The sequence below is a fragment of the Amblyomma americanum genome, chromosome 1 (assembly GCF_052857255.1).
Source record: "Amblyomma americanum isolate KBUSLIRL-KWMA chromosome 1, ASM5285725v1, whole genome shotgun sequence".
Lineage (NCBI taxonomy): Eukaryota > Metazoa > Arthropoda > Arachnida > Ixodida > Ixodidae > Amblyomma > Amblyomma americanum.
This window is the reverse complement of record NC_135497.1, coordinates 292,072,879-292,096,892: the sequence shown is the minus strand read 5'-3', so window position 1 is coordinate 292,096,892 and position 24,014 is coordinate 292,072,879. Positions and strand designations below refer to the sequence as shown.

The 24,014-nt window shown below is 46.5% G+C and overlaps 2 protein-coding genes and 1 pseudogene across 6 annotated transcripts in view; 2 read left to right on the top strand and 1 right to left on the bottom strand.

Annotated features, from left to right (window-relative positions):
• The first annotated feature begins 686 nt into the window (after window positions 1–686).
• On the top strand, window positions 687–10,467 carry LOC144098164 (uncharacterized). Its single transcript, XM_077630688.1, has 2 exons — window positions 687–1,021; window positions 9,172–10,467. Exons 1-2 carry the CDS (start codon window positions 968–970, stop codon window positions 9,493–9,495), a joined length of 378 nt encoding a protein of 125 aa, XP_077486814.1. The 5' UTR covers window positions 687–967; the 3' UTR covers window positions 9,496–10,467.
• A 646-nt stretch (window positions 10,468–11,113) lies between these two features.
• LOC144115248 (uncharacterized) overlaps window positions 11,114–24,014 on the bottom strand; it is a 69,505-nt gene continuing 56,604 nt past the window's right edge. For 2 of the 5 annotated variants that reach the window (XM_077649547.1, XM_077649542.1), the window contains 2 exons: window positions 21,722–21,770; window positions 11,114–19,410 (listed from right to left, as the gene is read on the bottom strand). In XM_077649547.1, the coding sequence (XP_077505673.1) occupies window positions 21,765–21,770 (6 nt within the window). In that variant the 3' untranslated portion in view covers window positions 11,114–19,410; window positions 21,722–21,764. Of the gene's footprint in view, window positions 19,411–21,721; window positions 21,771–24,014 lie in introns of those variants that run through there. The other 3 variants (XR_013311321.1, XM_077649544.1, XM_077649545.1) reach the window with 3 other exon arrangements.
• On the top strand, window positions 15,329–17,586 carry LOC144115249 (uncharacterized; annotated as a pseudogene).

The following is a 24,014-nucleotide window of genomic DNA, read 5'->3' as shown; positions in this document are numbered from 1 at the left end:
AAACCGATACACCTTAATGGTCGATACATACCATCTAAACACCTGAAATAGCAAGAAATTGCTTTCATTTTCTAGTCATTTGCAAACTGAGACACCGAAAAACAGCGCTTGCTGCCACAAGATGGTTCATTTGCCCGATGTCTCGGCTCCCAGTTTCAGGACTATTTCAGGGCAGTTTCAGGGCTGTTGACCTGGGACGCTGAGGTCAACCGCAAGGATTTCACATTCATTGTCCGCATATTGGAAAGAAATGCATGCCCTGTGGCAAAACTTTGTAGAGATGAGCACTAACAACCCTCCCCCTCGTGATGACCGGTCAAGCCGGAACGGATAGTAATTCTTGAGAGGAAACCTTGCTGCAGCGCTCTCTTCTTCTCTCAAGAGCCCTCCAGAGCCCTCCAATGCGGCACCTCTTCTTTCCTTTCTTCTTTCACTCCCTCCTCTATCCCTTCCCTTACGGCTCGGTTCAGGTGTCCAACGATATATGAGACAGATAGTGCGCCATTTCCTTTCCTCTAAAAAACAATTATTATTTGAGCCGGTGGCGGTGAGACATAAGTAGGCCACGAGAACGCGACAGCCAATGGCGGTGCGCCACAAGTAAGCCACGAGAACGCGAAAGCCAATTGCCGTGCGCCACAAGTAGGACACGAGAACGCGACGCCACGTCACCAGTAGCGCACGGGACGAGCGGATCATTCTGTCCTCGCTACGCTGAAGAGAGGTTTGAAAGCGGCGAACTTCCGATTTGTTCGAAATTATTTGATCTCGCGCAGGTGGCCGATCGAACTCGGTCGGTGCTCCGCTCGTTTCGGCGGCTGGCTCCCAGTCCAACCCGGCTCCTGGTAGCGACGACTAAGGCAGCGGCTGCGCATGCCTGACATCAACGTCCTTACATCAAGCACGGTTCCACCTCTGCTGGTCGTGGGCTAGGCAGCCTCACCGCAAAGGGATTAGGCATTCTTCGATGATCAACTCGGAGAAGACAGAATGTCAAAGGTTGACGTCATTCAAGTCCGCAGTAAGTATAGTTTCCGTAATTTTTTCATTTCTCGCGCGTTTTTCCCTGATAGCTCACCAAGGGAGGGTCCTCCGAGATGCAGGTTAAGAACATGGTAATGGTTGAGACGACAAGACAGGTTTATTCCTGCCCGTCGAATACCGAAACGAGCACGAGACGCGTGCCAGCCGCCGCGGTATGAAGTAGCTTTCGAACTGCTTTAGGATGACTTCTAAGTTCTGAGCTTTCTCACCAGAGAGTTTGAATGTTTCGAAGACGTCCTCGGCCTGGTCGCCCATCAAGTAAAGAAGCGTGTCCACTTGGTGTGACCCTGATTTGTCGCAGAGACCGGAAGCTGGGTAGAAACGCTCGAACGGCTTCTTACATTTCGGCCAGTGGGCAGGGGTCGTGAAGCAGAAGGCCTCGGGCGGTTGAATGATGAAGGGCACCATGTACTGGCCGCGTAGTCCAGGCCGTAGACGCTGCTGTGACGTGTGCCACTGTAGATGGGTATCCGAGCCAGAAGGCGCAGCCCCGGTTTGGCTTACTGTGGGAATTGCATTACTTCTGACACCATAATAAACCTGTCATGTTGGCGTATCAACAAACCTAGCTGTTCTGTTGGCGTCTGAGCAGTAATGTGTTCGAAATGCGTGGACGTGCTCTGGAACAGGCAGCTAGACTTGGTTTATGAGGGTTGAAAATTTGTCGTTGGCGATGGACGCATTTTTAAATGTAGTCTAGGAACTCGTGTACACACATACCGACGCATGCAACGCGGTGTCGTTGTTGTGTTTGATACACACCTTGAACGTCGTCCGCTGAGGTGGAGACAATGAGTGTTTCACCGGTGGAACAGCCGCTCGTGGCTTGAGCTTTTGCGTGCGATTTCCAGTTATTGAAAGGAATTTTTTTCCTAGTGATTAGAAGCGCCGACGGTGTCGTTATTGAGATTTACTTAAGCTGACTTTTGTTTTCAAATTGCTACTGAAGTGAGTAAGACGCTCCACCCTTTGCATTTTTTTTTCGTGTCGTGCGATCATACGGTGTTTGGTTACTGCTGTTCACACTATGGAGGTAAATTGCGCGAATTTGCCTACGCTTCATTAGTATGCGCAACCTCAGATGTGGCGTACTGTTCCTAGAGGAAATTTCACCTTGTGTTGTTCCCTATTATATCTCTCTACTCACTCTGAAAATTTTTACTCGTGTGTTTGATTCGGCCTGTAGCGATTTTGGTGCGTAAGAAATTGTGCCGCGAGGGAGCTCGTTTCTTCTTCGATGAATGGACTTTTAATAGACTGCTAATCGTTTCGGTTATCATTTTCTTATTTTATTTGCTGCCACTTATGGGGCATTATTTAACACATGTGTAATCGCTTGATCAGATACTAATCTAGCCTGGTCCTTAATGCTTACCACACATGCTCGCACCATTCAGACTGGTTCTTTCACTTCAGGTCCTGCCTGTATGGTGGAAGCCTATTTGCACTGTGCTGTATGTTGCTTCTGTAAGTTTCGTGGTAGCATATTTAGTTTGGCACTTCAAAAATTCTTGACTTGCCACCTCTCTGATCTTAGTCCCATTACAGGGAAGAGGAGTCAGCAGCAATTTCATTATTCTATTTCATGTACGCAACACAACATGCGAGCTGCTGATCCTGTAGCAGTTAATTTTTTTGTCTGTGTGTTGTGGCAGGCACATGCCCGCGGACCTGACTTGTTACATGTACGCCTGCCAAGACATACCGTGCCTTTTTAAGCGAAAGCACTACTCGATGCAAAACTATCTCAGATTCTGTCTCCGGATGACTTTGAAATAACCTTGTGATGCCTACCATAGGATAATCGTTACTGTAAGCTATATAATGTATACTATGGCTACAAGGTTCACCATGACCACCCTGGTCCACCAAGGTGGCATGGTCATTGAAATTGATCTCCGCCCTCCCACCCCCGAAATTTGACCTTTGTAAGTTTGGACGAAAATCGATGTCTAGCCATAACTGACCGCGCCGAACACGATGGCGACCTCCAAATTTGGCCCGGACCATCCCTAAATTTTGGACCACCCAACCCTGAAATTTGACCTAGGCAGATTTGGACCAAAATCGATGTCTGGCCAAAACTGACCGCGACGAACATGATGGCGACCTTCAAATTTGGCCCACCCACCCCTGAAATTTGACCTTGGCAGATTTCGACCAAAATCGATGTCTAGCCATAAATGACCGCGCCGAACACAATGGGGACCTCCAAGTTTGGCCCGGGCAGCCCCCAAAATTTGGCCCCAACCTGGAATCTTACTTTGACCGATTTGGACCAAAATCGATGTCAACCCCAATTCATCTTGCCCGGCACGATGGCGACCACCAAATTTGGTCCGGGTCTGACGGACGTGTCTGAACCCTGTGGATTGGTGTGGGCGGTAAAGCCGTCGTAGCATCCCCGTAATAGTTTACCAGAGCGCGTACCGCTACCGCGCATGCGCAGTTCGGCCTGAGTTCGCGAGATGGCGCCACGTTCTCATCAACAGCGCGCCTGCTGCCACGTCCGCTATTTATAAACTGAAAATATGTCTTATAGGCTATAAACTCCGCCTTGGTTATTTGGAAGCGCAATATTACTTGGAAGGTATCTAAGCGGCTTTATTGGAGTGGTTGGCCAGTTGCCACGCTTCCTGTTAATTATGGCGAGAATACATGTGAAATCCTAGTGCGAGGCCTGGGTAGTTCGATAAATTCTCTCCATGCATGAGACCATTCTCAAAAGCAGCATTCCTCATTTTCTTCCAAAATCTTGCTTGAATCACATTCCCTGCTGGTAAGCTAGCAGCCTGCGGTCCTCTTTTGAAGCGAAGAGCTTCACTACGCTAGTCAACACCGCGCTTCGCGCGACCCGCCGTATGTCGGAGCATGAGTGACGTCCAGCACCGCGCAGGTGGCCGCCGTCTGACCTTTCGCCGCTATTTGAAGCGAAAAGCTTCACTGCGCTAGGTAAAGCAGTCGTTGGGTAGGCCAGAGAATGGCCTTGAACGACCTTCAGCCCAAGCACGTTTATCCATTCCTTACGGCGCGGTTCGGGTGTCCACCGATATATGAGAGAGTTACTGCGCCATTTCCTTTCCTCAAAACCAATTTTAAAAACCTATCTTCAATTTTCTTCGAAAGCAAAGGGGTATAACTAGGTTTATGGGGGTTTAACATCCCAAAGCAACTCAGGCTATGAGAGACGCCGTAGTGAAGGGCTCCGGAAATTTCGACCACCCCTGGGGTTCTTTAACGTGCACTGACATCGCACAGCACACGGGCCTCTAGAATTTCGCCTCCATCGAAATTCGACCGCCGCGGCCGGGATCGAACCCGCGTCTTTCGGACCAGCAGCCGAGCGCCATAACCATTCAGCCACCGCAAAGGGGTATAACTGGCGCCCTGGGACAGTGGACACCTCAGTCGCACCTTAACCTACGCATTCACAATGTTGTAGGAGAAACTCGGCAATGAAGCTATATACCCTCGGCGTCCATTGTGTTCACTGCCGTTGGCGTTGACAGCGTTCGAGACTCCGATGATTTTGAGGAAAGGAAGGAGCATAACTGGCTCCCTGGGGCAGTGGACGCCTCAATCGCGATTTGAGGTTCGTGGCGGTGGGGAGAGAGATGTTTGGCTAGGGTTATGGGGGTTTAACATCCCAAAGCAACTCAGGCTATGAGAGACGCCGTAGTGAAGGGCTCCGGAAATTTCGACCACCCCTGGGGTTCTTTAACGTGCACTGACATCGCACAGCACACGGGCCTCTAGAATTTCGCCTCCATCGAAATTCGACCGCCGCGGCCGGGATCGAACCCGCGTCTTTCGGACCTGCAGCCGAGCGCCATAACCATTCAGCCACCGCGGCGGCTGAGAGAGATGTGCACTGCATGCATTAGCGCTTACGACGTTGGGCAGACGCACGGCACTGTAGCAATAGGTCGCAGCGTTCACTGGGCGACTAACCTCTTGCGATCAATCATTAACTGCCGCCTGCCAGGGTGGCAGGGGGGGCGCGCTGCCAATCCAGTGCCCGGAATGCACTCAACGTTACAGACACCAAGCCGCGTATAGTTGCCAGATACACCACAGCTTTCGCTATCTAACCAGGTTTAGCAATAGTTGAACCGCAGCCAATTTTTTATTGCGAAAGCAATACTGCTCGCACTTTCGGCCCATCGGTGGTCGTGGCGCCTCCTTACACAGCTGCGCCTCACGTGACCGTGTGACGTCATGCCAGACCGAGAGACGGGGCCTCAGCTCGCGGCATCGGTGGTGGAGGCGAAGCCTTGCGCGCCGCTGCTGCGGCGCTACCGAGAGAGGGCGTTCGCTGGTGTGACATCACGCCATACCGAGAGGGGGCCCCAGCTCGCGGCATAGATGGTGGAGGCGAAGCTTTGCGCGCCGCTGCTGCGGCGCTACCGAGAGAGGGCGCTCGCTGGTGTGACGTCACGCTAGGAGGATAAATGGAGCTACAGCTCGGCCAACATCCCAGTAATACCATGTTGTGTCCAGTGTGAATCCATGTATAGCCATGCATAACATAGATAAGTCATAAGTGTACCAAGGATATCAATAGCAGAAACCAAGCAAAACAATGTATAGCCATAAGTTTAACAAAGGGCAACCATGTCCACACCATCAGCCGAACCAAGGCGCAGCCAAAAGTATTGGTTTCGCAATCTTCCAGGCCTAACCAAGCTAAGCGTTCAGCCAAATTTTACCTCGCCTTTCTTTCAGTGTTTCACGGCATCGGCCTCGACGCCAGCGCGAGTACACCGGGAGATCTGTCGCCAGAGTAAAACGCACACGAACGGGGCAATTAATACCACAGCACAATGCTACACTCGTAAAAAAGAAAAGAGAAGGTTGACTATATATGATCCCTCCTTTCTGCGGCGAACGGCGTTCCTGTATCCAGCAATTAACCGCCTATACCTTGGCCACTCCCCCGCAGTGGGTGTGCCAGCATAATTTGAGGACAACTACCTACCTACGGCGATGTATGGTCGCCTCGAAAAAATAAGCAGGCAAATATAGCGCAAATATATAGGCCTCTGAGCGTTCCGTGTTCACGGTGCAGTCTACGGTCAAGAACAAACAGCCCTCCCTGTGGTTGAATGATGACTGTGAGAGAGCATATCGCCTTAGAAAAGCTGCTTGGAAAACCCTCTCTCATAACCACTGCCCGCGGAATTGGATACATTACAAGTTTCTAGCGGCTGCATTTAAGAGGACCATTGGTAAAGCGAAGGAGTAGAATGAGAATTTGAACAGTTATCTTTCCAGCCCTAATAACCGCGAAGCTTTGTGCCGATTCATAGAACGCACCCATAAAACACCGACCTCTCATGTTACACAGTCCGTGATCTTAACACCAGAGGATGCAAAAAATCAAATTGACCAGATAGCACAAGGCCTTGCTTTGCGCTTTCAGGCGCGGTTGGTGGTTCCATTCGTACTACCCCCTCCGCGCGCAGTCTTCACTGCGGTTACACCCTATGAATTATTTTCCTTTGTTAATTGCCTCAAACCTGCAGCTCCCGGATGCGATGGGATCTCTATCGGCATGTTAAAGTCGCTTGTGGAAGAATTTACCTCGGATGTATTGCATATGGTTAATGTGTCCCTGGAGAAAGCTTGGCTTCCTCCTGAATGGAAAATTGCGAAAATAATCTTACTTCTTAAGGATCCCAAAAAGGGGATAGAAAATGACAACATTCGACCCATTTCCCTCTTGTCTAATTTGGTTAAAGTTATTGAACGAATTGTGCACACCCGTCTAACAGATCATGTTCTAGCGGTACAAGCCTTCAGTGCTTCTCAGATAGGGTTTCGTTGGGGGTGCTCGATTTGGACCGCACACTTGGATTTGGACAGTAGAATTAGGATGGCAATGGAGAAGAGGTCGCGGCTTTAGTCACCTTGGATATCGCTAAAGCGTATGACAGTGTAGAGCATTCGATTTTATTGCACAAGCTGGACGAAATTTGGCCGCCTTTTTATATTCTTGCATGGGTTCAGGAATTCCTAAAAGAAATGCGGTTCTTCTGTTCAGACGGTTCCTTTACTTCCGAGTCTTTTTCACAGACTAGAGGTGTGCCGCAGGGTTCCGTACTGTCTCCGTTACTTTTTAGCATACTTGTGCGAGATATACCTATTCAGGGTGACGTCAAGGTGTACGTGTATGCGGACGACATCGCCTTTTTCGCTTCTTCTAGAGACATACACTCACTTTACCAGCTTTTGCAGACCTACCTGAATGCACTGGAAGTATGGCTGGGCAAGTTACACTTAACTCTAAATGTGAACAAATCTTCAGTTCTCATTTTTCCTCCAGCATCCCCTCTTTATACAAGTCTACAGTATTGTGGCGCCCAAATCCCGCAAGTGGAGTCCCTAAAGTATCTAGGTGTCATTTACGACCCTCACCTCGACTGGCGACCTCATATCAAAAGTATAGTCTTAAATGGTGAGCGAGCTCTCGGTCGCCTTATGCGAATCAGCAATAGGAAGTTTGGTATGCGCAGAGACACTCTCATATTTCTTTATAAAACTTACGCAAGACCAACTTTTGAGTTCGGTTGCGTTCTGTTCTCCGGTTGCCCTAGATATAAAATTCAACCGCTAATTCATTTGGAGAGGCGTGCTCTACGGCTATGCCCGAGTTTACCAAAACGGTGGCGAATTGTCCTCTTTCTGGAAGCTCGCCTACGGGACTTGAACTCTCGCTTCCAACTTCACACAGTGCGCACCTTCTTACGGGGACTTGAGCCAATGCCTGGAGTGGCTCCTTCAATTTTTTTGACAACTCCAGCATTCTTTCTAGATAAACATTGGCCGATTTACAAACTGCCTCAATTTGTGTTTACCGAGCACCTTTTGTCTAGAATTGCAGTCTCTCTTAGGTCTGTGCAATGTGTCAGCGATTTGCAGGCTGCACCAGCTGTTTGCTTCGACCATGTGCTGCCGCTTTACGCAAAGCAATTACCTGCCAACGTGCTAAATGGTCTCCTGGAGGAATATGTATTGCAGTTTCCGAGCCATGCTGCAATTTTCACAGATGCCTCTCAACAAGCCGAAAAGGCAGGAGTAGGTGTTTATTCACAAACACTAGATTGGCGTTACTCTCTCCGGATCCCTGATTATACTCCAATTTACACTGCTGAATTCCTCGCTATCGGTTTGGCCCTTCAAAACGTTCCCAGCAATATTGATCGTCATCATTCTCTCGGACTGCTGCTCAATCTTGGCTGCACTGGAAAGCTCGCAAAACACTCCTTTACCGATCCCTATTGTACTTCGTGCCACGTCATGTCATAAAGGTGCGTTTTCAGTGGATACCAGGACATTGTGGCATTTCTTCAAATTTTATGGCCGATTTCCTAGCGAAATCTGCCATCAATGGCCCTGTTGCCCAGGGCGTTCCAAACCTCATACTTCTGACCACGTCCCGGTATGAACGCTTCCAATGACCACGTCCCGGTATGAACGCTTCCAAATTCACCATTACCTGAGCCATGAGCCCATCCTTGGTACAGCGGATTTCGAACATTTGAAATTCCCATGGAATATACGTTACTGTACATCAAGACAATGTGAGGTTTCTATGACACTGCTGCGTTGTAGGATACCTCGCCTTAATCTATACTTATGCCGTTCGGGGTTCACGCCGTCGAATCTGTCAGTCATGCGGGGACGTTGAATCCATAGATCATTTCATCCTCTACTGCCGGAGGTTTGCACGCCAGAGAATTCAGTTTTTGGTAAATCCGCTCGCTCAATTAGGACTGCCGTTCACTCTTCCCGTCCTCTCATTCGGTGCAACCGTCAAAGGGCATGCCATTTCGCAAGTGTGCCAACTACTCCACAAGAATCAGTGCAACCGGGAGATTTTTGTGTTTCTAGATTTTTTAAAATTTCTTTCTCCCAAAATTATTTGCATTCTTATCAATCCTCACAGTAATTCTACTCGCAGAGCTTTGTTTCCTTGATTTACAACTTGATTTCCTCATGCTCAATCAAATAAAGGATTTCCTATTCACTCCCAATCATCTTAATTGATAAGCCGGTTGAGATTCTCTTGGATTAGACATTCCCTGTTTAGACCTGCACCACCATCATGTGCCATCATCTTTTCAGGCAACAACAACAACGTTGACGCGGCATTCCAAGCCGGGGTGGTGGTGGCGGCGGCCGCAGCTCCTGCCTGAGCCGCCCTTCTACGCGACGTCATGGCGTGCCAGTGGATCCGAGCTTGGCAACGACGCACAGAAGAGCGCGCAGTCCGAGGCGGAGGCACAGGTCAGGCTTCTGGTGTCCATCTCCTGCATCAAGAGCGAGGACCTCCGCAGGGTGCTGGGTGTTTCCATCCTGGGGAATTCGTTCGCTCCCGCTCCTTCAGCTACGACACCGATCAGAAGCGGAGCGCAGAGGAAGAGCGTATCTGCATCGCTTGATGGGTGAGCGTGGAGGACCTGCAGGGTGGCCGGCGGCGGCGTTTTCGGAGGCGCAGCTGACGTCCACGTCCGCCAACGAAGCAGCTGGGCCGGAGCCCTTGACCTCCGGATACAAGCCGCAGGAGGAAGCGGAAACATTTCAAGCCGTGGGGGCGCACTGCCGAAGAAACGTTGGCTGCGGTAGCCGGACTGTCGATGACGTCGCGCGAGGTGGCGACGGCGGCGAAGCGGAGCATCCGATTGCAGTCTAGGGCGGTGGAGTCATCATATAGCCACTGCAGCTGCTGCAGAGGGTACCGCTGCAGTCTACTCTTGCCACCAGCGCGGCTTCGAACGCGCCGAAGAGACTGTCGACCAGGGCAGTGCTTTTTTTTTTTTTGCAGTGGAGTGTGGGGCCGGTGGACAGAGGCACAGAATGAACTCCGACACTATCATGAACATTGTTAAGGAGGAGGGAAAGGGGCTGGAAGGAGCAGGCAACAGAGAGCGCACATTTTGAGGGAGTGAAACTGTATCATGGGCCATCTTAATTAGGAAGGCATAACTGTACTTGTACATGCCACGTTTTCTTGCACTTTTTGATCTTTTTTGCCAAGTTGTAATTCGCGCGTTTTTCTGCTTCTTTACTTTTGTCTCAGTGACTGATCAGTTCATTCTCTTTCGTGTACTTTACTGCATGCTTTTGCGTCGTATACCCATAAAAGTAAAAAGAAAAGTACCCTCGTGTCATGGTGAGTATTATAAACATTAAGCTGGTCCACCCGTCGCGGTGGCTGAGTGGTTAGGGCGCTCGGCTAGAGTCGGATTTCCTAGGCTTGAACCCGGCTGCGGCAGCCGTGTTTCGATGGAGACGACACTCAGACGCCCGTGTGCTGTGCAATGTCAGTGCACGTTAGATTCCAGGTAATGCACGACATGGCACTTACCATGTCATGCACATGGTGTGCACCGGCAGTTTTTGAAGTGAATTTTTGTTATCTAATTGTGATCATGTTTATAGTACTGACGTCACCCGCTTCTATTTCGAACTGCATATTTTTAGGAACTTTCGAAAATGTTTGCATAAACACTAAGTATATGAGACGACGTCATGTGATGGAAAAAGTTGCCCATGCATTTTCTCGTGAGATGCTTCAGAAATTTCCTCACGGATTTCGGAACCAAGCCGGAAAACCATTTGGATGCAAGGGGTTAGACAGGAATGATTCCAAAACTGCATACAGCTCGTTCCACCTTTGGCAAATGCAAGTCAAAGGTTTGCAATAGCACAAGCTTTGGCGATGCTGCAGGAAAGGTGAGAATTCAGCGATTTGCCACGTGACATGTTGTGCCTCATTTCGAAAAAAATTCACCGCAGACATGTTGTCATGGAACCAGCATCGGTACGAGTCCACACCAGTCTCTCGGATGCCTCCCTTGTGCCCGCATGACAATCCTGCTTGCAACGATCGAGATACGGTTGGCTGCTGCTGTCGCATCCTATGTGTGAACACGTGTATGCTTAAGCCACATGACCAACACGTATTGCTGCCAGTGTCGCGAGCAAGGCTCGGACCCACACAGCGCAAGTGAAAGACAAGAACGAGTGCCAAAGGCGCCATCGTTTGAACATGCAGAACAAACTATGAAGTTTCAAAGAAATGCTGTTTCTTTATTTACAGCGACCAAAAACACAAAGCTCACCACCACAGCGTGCAACTGAAAGGTGCAAGAATCCGCACGCCCAAACATGAACAAATACTACATACACAAGAATCAACGTTACCATGTTAAAAAAAAAAAACATGAAGCGTGGCATAAACCATTGCACGACCACGCCACTACAACCAGCGGACGTCAACAAAATTCAGCCCACTATCCATTTCAACGTACAATCGCAAACTGCAGTCTCAGAAATATGCGACATTCTCCGTTTGTTGCCAAGAAAGCGTGCTTTTGTGACGCGGGCAGATTTTCATACGAGACACCACACGCTTAGTTTCGCCACCGGCCAGGGCGACCTAGCCAGCTTGGAGTACCGGTGACAGAGCAATGAACAATGGCCGTCAACTACGCTCTGCAAGCCACGTCACACTGCCACACTCCCATATCCTCAACAGGCCTTATGCTGCTCTTGGCGTCTGCGGTGGGAATGTGAGCAAGCACAGAGCAAGAAAGGTTGCAGTAAAAGGCTGGAAAACATGCCTTAACTTCGACTGGTGGTAGTAATGTGGTCGAAAATGTTTCAACTTCTGGTACCAGATTTCTCAGTTTCCCACTCTAAAAATAACTGTGGTCACTAACAGTGGCAAAGCCCTGCATAATACCTTGGCATCCCTGCAGCATATGACACTTTATGTTCCACTCAGAACAGGGTACAACAGGAATGAAAAATCTGGCTGCTTTGATGTTTGGGCACAGAGAAGCATGCAATGCTGGCTGTTTTTACTAGGTTTCATAATGTCTAGCAACAATGCTGAATCAAAGGGTGCACATGTTACCTAGCATGCAAAATGCAGCATCTGGCCCTTACACTGAGAAATGTAAATAATTTAAAGTGAAATAATACTGCCCGCTACATGATTCTGCTACTCCGACTAAGCCACAGAAAAACAGTTATCCTACATAACATGCAGACTACCGACAGCTGTTTCCCACATCACATGTCTTTTCTGATAGCTCTAAATATGCTGCTTACATTTGTACAGCATTTACCAGGGGTCACACTAATTGGTTACTTTTTTCTGAACTGCTGCAAACCGAAATACTTCAACATATGGCACAGTTAGTCTGCAGCCATAACTTCCCATTATGAAGGCACAAACAAATCTGTTTTAGGGTACAACGCTTTTAGCCAAATCTGCCACGAGTTATGTCATTTGGACTTTATGCAGTGGAAAAAAGTTAGAGTTAAAATTCGTTCCCTCAACCATGAACACGCAAGAATCTATCTCCAGAAGTGCGCATTAGTTTGTGCAAGTTCATTACATGCCACTTCTTCCACTCTTGTGCTGTATTCTGTCTTTTAATCGATGCCATCAAAACTTTCATTATGTAGCGCAATTACTGAAGGAATGCATGAAAGTAGCAACCCCACGTAAATCTCATTAAAGCAAAAACCCATGTTGAAACACATCAGTCAAGGCTGCTGACTTTGAGGGTATAGGTGTTATTTGCTTGGGAGATAAGTAAATAGCAGCCAAGGTCTTAAAATATGCAAGTGTCACTACATCATATAAAAACAGCAAAAAGCCCTTCACGTTTAAAATTGCCACTTTTAAAGCCCTGCACTGTGCTCAATGAACACCTGATCCACATTATACTTTTTACCGCTCTGCAATAACAAAATTTCATACAAAACTATGTTTTGATGAGATTTGTGTGTGCTAAGTGGAATTAATGAGTACAGTATGATGTGAGCCAGAACGACAGAAGGCAACAGATAGCTTAACTGTGCCCAACATTAACACGTTAAAAAAGACTTCATGAAATCTAGCGGTAGCATTTGCTCCAATACATGACAAGCTGCCATAAAATGCAGCACAGCAAGTAGCTAAGACTTCATGAAATCTAGCGGTAGAATTTGCTCCAATACATGACAAGCTGCCATAAAATGCAGCACAGCAAGACTACCATTTTCACCACTGCACATGTAGCTAGTTTTTAAGATTACAGATTCATATCTTTCCAGAGAGACAGGTTACTCTATTTTACTTTTCAGCATGGCTCAATCAAACCAAAAGTTGTTAATCATTACTCAAAGCATTCTGTATACTGACAACTTTGTTTCAATCACATGAAATCAAGCTATGAGCACAGCATATATCCCTGAATTCGGATGAGAAGTCACCTAACATTCGCTAGGTGGTTTTTGGACACCACCTATTAGCCAAATCATCTATCAAGCCATGTGTTGCTTCTGGCATGGACAGTAATATAGTACACAACATAATGGCATACCAAGTTAGCAACAGTGATGTTACGAGCAACAATGTAAGCCACTGCCCTGTTCTGCAGCGTCAGTCAAAAACGAAAACAAATTTACAATGGCAAAAATTCGTGCACAACAAAAAGATGTGTCAAGTGCAGTCATCACTAAACACATGAAAAAGCATGCACGCCCTAACAACAACGCTAACAAGCTTGTGTGTTTGCAAAGTAGGACACAACAATCCTATGCTCCCTGTCATTTCCAAATGAATCCCTTACATGCTATGGATACACTCTTTGTAGCAGAGTTTATATGTTAAGCTGCTCACAGTACTATATAGATAATGCAAGTCTTTAGCACTGATGTCATCTATGTTGGCCCAGAATGCGCAACCTTTAGTTTGGAGCCCATGTGACAGCTTCATGAAGATAGCAGAAAAGCTGCCCACCAATGGAAATGTTTCTTGAGGAGCTGCTGCCTAAACGGCTGTGCATTATAGTAGCACAAGGCAAAAATATCATAAATGACCCGTGTTGTGAATCAGTCTGCACACAGAAATGATACGTGCCACAGAAATCAATAGGGCAAGCAACGGTTGTCAGCAGCCATAACAAATCTCAAATTTTGTCCCTCCTTGATGGAACACCAGTAGCAATGACAAGTCAGGAAGTCCATTCAATTACGCCTCAAAACTGCACAGCAGGTGCGAAGTAACAAGAGATAAATACAGCATGTGGTCAAGCAGTGACAAAGGAAACGAAAAAGCAGAGGCATCCGTGATGACAAGGCCTACATGGCTATGCATGACAATGTCTCCTACAGACCGTGTTAAGAAGTAAGGAGAAAATTGGCAATGGCTGCAGGAGGAGGATTGGCACGGTGCCATACTGAGTGGCAAAATGACAATCACCGCCACCCTGCTACAAGTGGAAGGCCATTGCATTACACTGCTTTTCGAGATAAGCCACTGACTGGTTTCCATTCAAACTTCACAATAGCATTTAATGGTTCAGTGCTAGTGGCATCTGTTACCAAGGGTGCAAAACACCTCGCACAGGTGTCACCACATCTTGGCATGAGTTTCCCTTTATAACTGAAAGATGTTGCCATAGTTAACATTGTGTAAAATCCTGCTTACATAATCCAGCATCACTGTAGATGACAGCATATTTAAATTTATTCTGAACGACACAGCTAAATGCTACATACAAACATGATTCTTAGCAAAATGAACCACTAAGTGCCATGTCTTCACAAGGTTTAAGGGGGGACGCGGCCCTTGAAAACCGAAAAATCGCGAAAAAGTCGATTTTTGGAAAAGTGAATATTCTGACAGTTTGTGTCATAAACTACCTGTTCTGCAAATATCAACGCCTAATTCGCCGTGAAAGTACTTCAAATTAAATATCGAAGAAGCTGCGGCAGCCGCTGAGCTGCGAGAAAGCGCCGAAAATACCCCAACTTCGAGCGCATGCCGTTTCTCAGCCAGCGAACCGAGCGCCGCCATCTTGGTCTTGTTTTGTTCGTGAATTCTTGCTCTTTTTTTTGCTTCCTCCGACGACCGCGGCGGCAGCATGGTGGAAGTGTGGCTCGCTTGTGATGAAGGCCCTCAAAGCGCCTTTCGAGCTTCCCGCATTTGAAATGCGAGGCTGCGATTGGGCTAAGGGCGCGCTCCTCGAGAACGCGGGGGATCGCGCGGCCGCTATTGGCTGCTGCACGTGCTGACGAGGCGGTCCCCTTTCGGCGGCGGCCGGCGCATCGTCTGCACTGGCCGCCATGGCTCTTTCCTTTTCTCGTTGTTGGCGCTCTTTGTGGTTTGTGCACTCTCTTCACGTTTCGCCAGGTTTGTGTTCGCTGTTGTCACCGTCTTTACGATATCTCGCTGTGCCGTCCGAACAGTTTCCTGCAGACTGTTGCGCGGTCAGTCACGATGCGCCCAACAAAGCGAAAGACGCTACACGCGTTCGGTGCGCGGAAGCGTGCTATGAAGTTGGTTCGTGCGGCGAAGCGTGCCACCAACAGCCACTGCGTCAATGCTTCCAGCCGCTTAGCTTCTGCTACATCGCTACCAGACAGTGATTGCGTCGCCGCTTTCAGCGACGTACCAGCAGCTTCTTCGGTGCAACAAAGCATTGCTTCGGGCACGCCTTGTGTACCGAACTCTTCAACCTCGGCGATTGCGGCCTCCAGCTCCGGTCTGGAATCTACCCCGAAGCGTGACAACGCGCCGCGCGCCGTTAACTTGGAAACGCATTTCCTGACGCGCGAGGAGATCGAGGCGGCGGATGCACAACATGCTGTTGTTCAAGAAAGGCTTGGCGCCATGCCAGCGACACAACGGAAGTTTGAAGCGATGACGCCCGATCCCAGATCTGCCATCGCTACAAGTGAAGGTGCGAAATTTTGCCTTGTGCAAGTGGATACCCTACGCGACCTGCTCTCTAGAACCTTGTGCAAGCATTGCCTTGCGCCCGGGTTGACCGTTCAAGAAGGCACCCAGCTTGGACTGGCAACAAAGCTTGAACTAATGTGCCCACATTGTGGGATGGTTGCAAGCTCGTGGAACTCCCAACGCCAGAATGAAGCAATGGCCTTTGAAGTGAACATACGAGCCGTTATGGCAATGAAGCAGATTGGCAAGGGCCAGACAGCTCTCAACGACTTCTGGGCAACGATGAATGTATCTCACAGAGGGCTTCATCATAGCACATTCCAGAAGCACCTGAAGAAAACATTCAGGGACAGAGATCGTGCATGGACAAGTTCTACGCCGAATCAGCTGCTGCAGTGAAGGAGGCCTACAAGGAGATGGACCCAAGCTTTTGCAGAGATATCGCTGTAGCATATGATGGAACTTGGCATAAGCGTGGCCGCACATCCCACATTGGAGTTGGGGCGGTGATTGAGTACCATACAGGCATCATGGATGCTGCGGTTCTGTCTAACCTGTGCCTTGGTTGTCAAGTAGGACCAAAACCTGGAGATGCAGATTACTCAAGCTGGCATGAGCGTCATGTTTTCCAGAAAAACACTGATGCTAAATCGGGGAGGATGGAAGTAGAAGCAGCTTTGATTCTTTTAAACCGTTCAGTCTCAAAGCACAACCTGCGTTACACAATGCTTGTTTCTGATGGAGACAGCGCCACCTTCTCAGCCCTTGTGGAAGAGAACGTCTACGGACTAGTCCCCATTGTTAAAGAAGAGTGCCTCAACTACGTCCAAAAGAGGATGGGCACGGCACTGAGGAACCTTGTGCAAAAAAGTGAAAAGTCACTGGGAGGGAAGGGCAGGCTGACAAAGGCTCTCATTGATAAACTGACAGACTATTATGGCTGGGCCCTGAAAAACAACTCCAACGATGTGGCTGCGGGTTCGAACCCGACCACGGCGGCTGCGTTTTTATGAAGGAAAAACGCTAAGGCGCCCGTGTGCTGTGCGATGTCAGTGCACGTTAAAGATCCCCAGGTGGTCGAAATTACTTGGAGCCCTCCACTACGGCACCTCTTTCTTCCTTTCTTCTTTCACTCTCTCCTTTATCCCTTCCCTTAAGGCGGTTCAGGTGTCCAACGATACATGAGACAGATACTGTGCCATTTCCTTTTCCCAAAAACCAATTAAAAAAAAAAACTATGTGGCTACAGTGCAGCGTGCAGTGATGGCATCATACTACCATGTCACATCAACTGAAGAGGAGCCTCGCCATGACTTCTGCCCAGAGGGTACCAACTCGTGGTGCCGTCATAAGGTTGCCGAAACAAGTGATTCACCACAGCCAAAGCACAAGTACAGCCTTCCAGGCTACGTCGCTGAGGCTATGCTGCCTGTTTACCAGCGCCTCTCGCAGGCTTCTCTTCTGCAACGCTGCCCGGGTGCAAAGACGCAAAATGCGTCCGAGTCTTTCCACTCTGTCCTATGGTCCCTGATGCCAAAGGAGCAGCTTGTGTCTGATTGCTGTGCAGACAGCACTGCATGAAGCAGTGCTGAGATATAATGCTGGTTATCAAAGGGCCACCAAAGAAATCTGTGTCAGTGGGGCTCACACCTGGCCACCTAGCCATCCATCGAGCTGCAGAAAAAGATGCCCTGCGCATGGACAAGGCCGAGAAAAGGAATCGGGTGAAGAATGAGAGGAGGCAAAGGAAAAAAGTGCGCAAGGACACCACCAGCTATTCTGCAGGGTCATTTTAGACCTAGGAATAGGTTTGAAACTTTCTCGAGGGCCATGTTTAGAAATGACTTTTTTCCTGGTGTGGCTGCTCATTCTGACTGCATTTCGGGAACCACTTATCGGATTTCTAAGTTTTTGTTATTTTGTACCTGAATAAATTTCTGAGGGCAAGACAAGCCCACTTTTTCAAGTTATTGTATCTGAAATTTGTCATAAGCAATTAAAATTTACCTAATGAAGGTCTAATTAGTGACACTAAATTCAGTGCTGTGCTAAAATTTTTCAGCAAGGAAATTCAGCAAAAGGGCCTTGTCTTGCCCTGCAGTACCTATCTAGCAATAACCATAATGAATTTCACAGTGACAGCACTGTTTTCAAATTCTCCAGGCCTGGAATAAGAGACCCATGTGAACCATTTTGATATACTTCCGTAACTTTAGAACCAGTGTGCACAGCTTCATGAAACTTGGTATTTCTTCAAATGTTGGTGTTCTGAGCCTACCCTAAATATTTCATTCAGATATCTCAAGAAACAAGAAAGCTGGTTTTCTCGCAACCTTTGAGGGCTGTTTTCTCAGAATGTATTTTTTGCCTGGCGTGGCTGCTCATTCTGGCTGTTGCTCGGGAACTGCTTATCGGATTTCCATGGGGTTTTTTTTATTCCGTACCTGAATAAATTTCTGAGGGCAAGACAAGCCCGCTTTTTCAAGTTATTGTGTTTGAAATTTGTCATAAGCAATTAAAATTTGCCTAATGAAGGTCTAATTGGCAGCACTAAATTCAGTGCTGTGCTAAACGTTTCCAGCAAGGAAGTTTAGAAAAAGGGCTCTGTCTTGCCCTGGGGCACCTATCCAGGAATGACCACAATGAATTTCACAGTGCCAACACTATTTTCGAATTCTCCAGGCCCGGAATAAACAACCTATGTGAACCACATTTATATACTCCTGTAACTTGAGAACCAGTGCCCACAGCTCCATGAAACTTGGTAGTTCTTCAAATGGTTATGCTGTGAGCCTACCCTGAAAATTTCATTCAGATATATCAAGAAACAAAAAAGGTGGTGTTCAAGGGTAGCCTCCCCCCTTAAGCCCCCTAACGCAAGGAAACAGCCAATATTTCGCAGTGCCCAAAAAAAAAACAGTGTATAGGCAGCATAAAACATGGTTAAAAGAAGAAAAGATGAATATTCAGCCACTAGTTTTGCATCTCCAATTCACTTATACCGCAGCGGTAGCCAACTGGTTGAGCATCCGCCTCCCATGCGGGAGGTGCGGGGTTCGATCGCCAGTGCCGCCGGGTACCCACCGGTGATATAATGGGTACAAGCTTTCCCCTGGTCTGGTGCTCGGCTTATTTAGGGTCAAATGCTTGGGAAATGGGCCTTCGACCCCACCTTGAGAATTTGAAAAATACCTTGTGCCATGGCGCTCTTTGGCCATAGATGCCCTTGCGCCATAAAAATCCATCATCATCAATTCACTTATGCTCCATTAAAAAAATATACACTTCTTTGGGTGAACACGAGCACACAAGAAAGCAATTCAACCGAAGAACTTGACCAATATATATTAATGCCATGGCCACAAACACAGCAAGCAAACACAAAAGCAAGCAGTGCATTTAATTTTAGACATGAAAAATAATCTGTGAAAACACTTGAGGAAAGACGCTTGTAAAGGGCACTGTTATAGTAGCTATGTGTCACCATGTGAAAGCAGTTCCCAGCTTGACTGAGACCTGCTAGGCAGCTGGGCCGTTGAACCATGCTGTCGAAGAGCTTGTGTGATGTTGCAGAGGCTCTTGGAAAGGTCATCAATTTTGTCACGAAAAGCCGCATGGCACTGAAAATTAAAAACCATCAGGTTAAAGAGAACGTGCAACATGTATAAAAGATAAGTGCTGCTCTACACAGACAAATTGTGCACATTTCAACAATCCCTCTGATGCATACTAAATAACGCCAACTTTTTATGGCCTGAACTCACATTACGAGGCACCTCCTAATAAACTAGGTGGAAATGTGTCACCACAACTGAGTAAATGTTTCATTAATTTAACTGAATAACCATACTACACATTGTTTCGACTATCAGGTAAAAGTTTCAATGAAAACTTGCAATTTAAGCAATAAGCATGAAGTAACAAGACAGAAGGAGAAAATTTACATTAAAGGTGTACTAAAGAGGAATCTGAACTCGTCTTCTTACTGCGGGAACTCGATCTACACGTTCCAAGCATTCTTAGAAACTTCGAATTATTTTCCTGTGCGGCCGATTTCCCTAACCTAAATCGCATTAAACGCCCTGGCTCCCGCCATTTTTTGAACTCAACGCTGAAGGTAGGGGGAGTCAACCAATGTGGAGAGTGCCTTTCAGTCAGTCCCCTGGCGACCTACTGCTCTGCCACCGGCGAAGTGATATGTATATCAAAGAGTCCACGCGCGTCTTTATTTCCGTGGGACTAATTTACGGCTATGTTATCTGCCACTGAAATTGTTTATGCACAGAAACCTAATAAACAAAACCTAAAGCGAAGCCGCCACGGGACTGGCTGAAAGGCACTACACGTGTTGGTTGACTCCTCCTACCGTCAGCGTTGAGTTCAAAAAAAGGCGGGAGCCGGGGTGCTTAATCCGATTTAAATGAGGGAAATCGGAAACAAAGATTAATAATTTCAAGTTTCTAAGAATGGTCAGAATGTGTAGATCAAGCTCCCGTGGTACAAAGGCGAATTCAGATTACTCTTTAATGCACCTTTAAAGCACTTTATATGATATTTTACACAATGTTTATATCGATACATGCCAGTATTGACTTTAATAGAAGTCTAGAGGTATGAAATATTCTCAGACTCCAAAGCCGTGTTTCATCACAACGTCTGCTCGCTAGAAATCAACTTGGTCTTTTATGCAGCTCCAACTCGACATAATGAACAACTCAACAAAATGCTTGATGAAACAAATTATTTCATGTTTCACAACTCTATTTCGATATAACGACAGATATTTTTAGCTTCAGTATAACAACCTCAACTGTCCTGAAATTAGCTGCAACTAATTTTAGTAATTCACGCCTAAACTGAAGAATTCAAAGTAGATGATACCACTGGCTACGGGTGCCAATCATCCCGAATTTGGTGGGACAGTCTTGACTTTCAGTCTAATGTCCCGACTCCTAAACTGGGTCTGTCAGGACAACCAAATGTCATAAATTTAGGTCTGCTTGGACACACAATTCCAGAGTATGTGTCACAAGTACCCAGAACCAATACTAAAGCAGCAATAACATTCACAGCTGCTGGCAGTAATGACAGCTGATCCCAGCATGTACAGGTAGTAAGTTACTCTACCTACAGAAAACAAGAAACATCAGGCAGGAAAGCACACAAAACTATGAAATATGCACCAAGTGGTTCAGCGACAAGCTTCATTATGGTACTGGTTTTACTCATGAAAAATATTTGGTTTCAATACTGCAGGACTTTATTTTGTAATGTATTTAACTCTCTTATTGCACTGTAAGTGGAAACAACAAGGTTTCATTCTTGTCATGCCCTGAGTCTCATTTTGTGGCCCGACTGCTATTTGTACTAATGCAATTCCTGTCTTTCCTCTTTCGACGAGTAGCTGTGTTTGGAAGGATCACAATTACCACCCCTTTTTTATTTCAAGTTGCAGCATGGCGGGGATAACAAAAAACAAAAAAGTGAGCAAAGTATTGCTGTAGATATGCCTATCTAGTCCTACAGTGCCAAGCACAGACCGCAGAAGTAGAGACAGGAGTGTAGGAGCAGATAAGGGCAGCCAACTGGCTTGCATCAGTACAGTGCAGATACGCATAAAAATCTGCCCACTGCCTGCTTGTTTCCTCTTTTATCGGCGTGTCCCGACTTATCCACTTAATAGCTGGCAACCGTACTGCCAATATGACTGAATATGACTCAGGCCGAATATGACTCAGGCCCATCCTTCACCTTAATGAACACACATGTTGCTAACATGAACAAAATATGCTCTTTTAACTTCAAGTTACATACTTTGCCTCTTGAGCCCATAACATAGCCCTTGCACAATAAACACGCACGAGTCAGAAAAAGCTAAATATGAATATCAAAATAATGATGAAAAAAACTGAGCTCTTGGCTTGTACTCACAATGGAACTTGACTTCAGATGCTCTTCAAGGGCCTCTTTCATTCTAGAACTGAAATGCAAAGTGCAAAAGTCAAGTACAACGAAGAAAAAAGAATCAAGCAAGCTTTACTGGCTTTTCTTCCTAGAAACGATACCAAGGTCATGCCCACAGCAGCTACAAACAAAGCTACAAAATTACGAACTAACTGTGCATGCACACTGTTTTCCTACTGACTACAAGGTCTCAGATTGTGGTGAATACAGGCAGAACAGCTGGCTCACGAAGGCTCTGAGAGCATTTACTCAGGAAAGGTTATGCCCACAATCAAGAGGACAAGTCGGTGGTGGCAATAGTATACACATACTTGGCAGCCATCAAAAAAGTAACCATTACCCGCACTCCATTTTAATATGACTGGGAATCTAAATGATGAGCTTTCCTCACTGTAAGCAGCCTAGAATGTAGCACAATATCCCGCATGTGATTGTAATGATATGCAAGCGATCTAGTAGGGCCCAGCAGGCATAGGTATAATTTGTATAGCGTGCTGAACTGAAAACAATAAGACCACATGCTGGCACCAATAAAATCACTGATGAAAAACAGCATAACAGAAGGCATGTTTAAAGGGACACTAAAGATGTTTTTATGAATCGTAAATTTGCCTGGAAAGTTCGAAAGGAAATTACGAGTGCTGTTGCACAAGTTTTGAAACCTTTTCTCTAGAAAAGCATTAAAATAGATCATTTCCATTTCCCACACTTTCAAAGCAGACAGTAACATCATTTCTGACATTTCAGTGCCACTTTGTTCTGAGAAACAAAACAAACTACTTGAGAAAAGCGACACACAGCTTGTTTTTTATAAAGATTCTTTCAAGTGCGTTATGTTTGCTGCCAAGTGCAACGAACTTCAGAGTGTAAGCCAATGGCATGCAAAAGTAAACATGTCAAGGCGTCAGTTCACGCTATGTCCATCTTGGGTCCCCCAAAGTTACCAGATGTCTTCTCCCTCTCTGCATTTCATAAACATTAGGGATGAACGAATATTAAAACTTTCGAATATGAATCGAATACAAACATGAAGAAAAAATGCCATCGATAATAGAATCGAATAACTGATTAGCATGAAAACAATTTCAGAAAAAGATAAATATAAAATGCTGCCCTTATATTTTCAAAAAGCAGTGTATTGTTTTTAGCAAGTGAAATAAACAAAACTTGACTGACTTAACACCATTAAAATAAAAAAAACATGATGTGCATTGAAACAAACTGCTTGATAAGACAGCATGCAACCTGTAATGTGATCATGCAAAATAAGTAACAAAATGAATTGACATATGACTGGCAGCTAAAATAACATGATGGCTAACCTAACCTCAATAGTTCACACTTAAATGGACCGGAAGAAATGCCTGAATTATCCAAAGGCCAATTTACTGAAAAAAAAAAAAAAATGCGATGAAGCCTTATGAGGAGGCTTTCAGGAGAAAGCTCGTGATAAGTGCGCAGTTCTTGCGTGCTGGCAAAAAACATGGACTGAAGTAAGGAGAACGCACAATGGCACTGGAAGGGCGAGAATGCTTTTAAAAAGGAAAAAGAAAAGACCCGTGCTTCCCCAGTCGGCAAATGAAAGGAGCGTGTAGCTGGTTTTGGACAACTGGCGAATGCGCGGCCGTCAGCCGTTGTTGCCGTGGGCTAGCGGCAAAGGTCAGGATATTTTTTAGCCTAGCTACAGGAGCCCCGTGTGATCATAGTCACACCTGCCATTATACACAGGCAAGAGGAGCACGTGTCAGAATGCACCTTGCAATAAGAGATTTTTACACAATCTCTTGTCTTGCTGTGACACCTCAACCTGCTCCTTACGGAGCCTCACACAAAATTCCAAAAATGGGCTTTACCGCATATCATTGCTGGCCAAAACGAGATCACGCTGGAAGAGTTGTGAAGGCGACAGAACAAGTGACATCGGCGTGAGTGTTAAGTATGTAACACATTATGGAAGGGTCAAACAAAAAAGAGGGGCGCTTCCATGCTGCGACTGTTCAAAGGGGGTGATCGGCCATCTTGTTCTCACAGGTGATATGTGGAAAAGGCCTCTTGTAGAATTTTGCATGAGGTCCAAGCCTACCAGCATTCACTCTAACACTGGATAATTTGACCAGTTATTGTGATCCACAGCAAGATTTATGAAAGTTCGCGCAGTATTAGATTGGTGGCAAATATATTTAGAATGTCTCGAATACTAATTTCTTCAATTTGAATACAAACTGAACAACATATTCGATTCATATTCTAAATTTCACAT

Excerpts from the sequence above, each read along its gene's own strand:
- LOC144098164 (XM_077630688.1), top strand. The coding sequence starts at position 968 with ATGATCAACTCGGAGAAGACAGAATGTCAAAGGTTGACGTCATTCAAG. Across the intron at positions 1,022-9,171 it reads TGACGTCATTCAAGTCCGCA|GCAACAACAACAACGTTGAC; the intron begins GTAAGTATAGTT and ends TCATCTTTTCAG.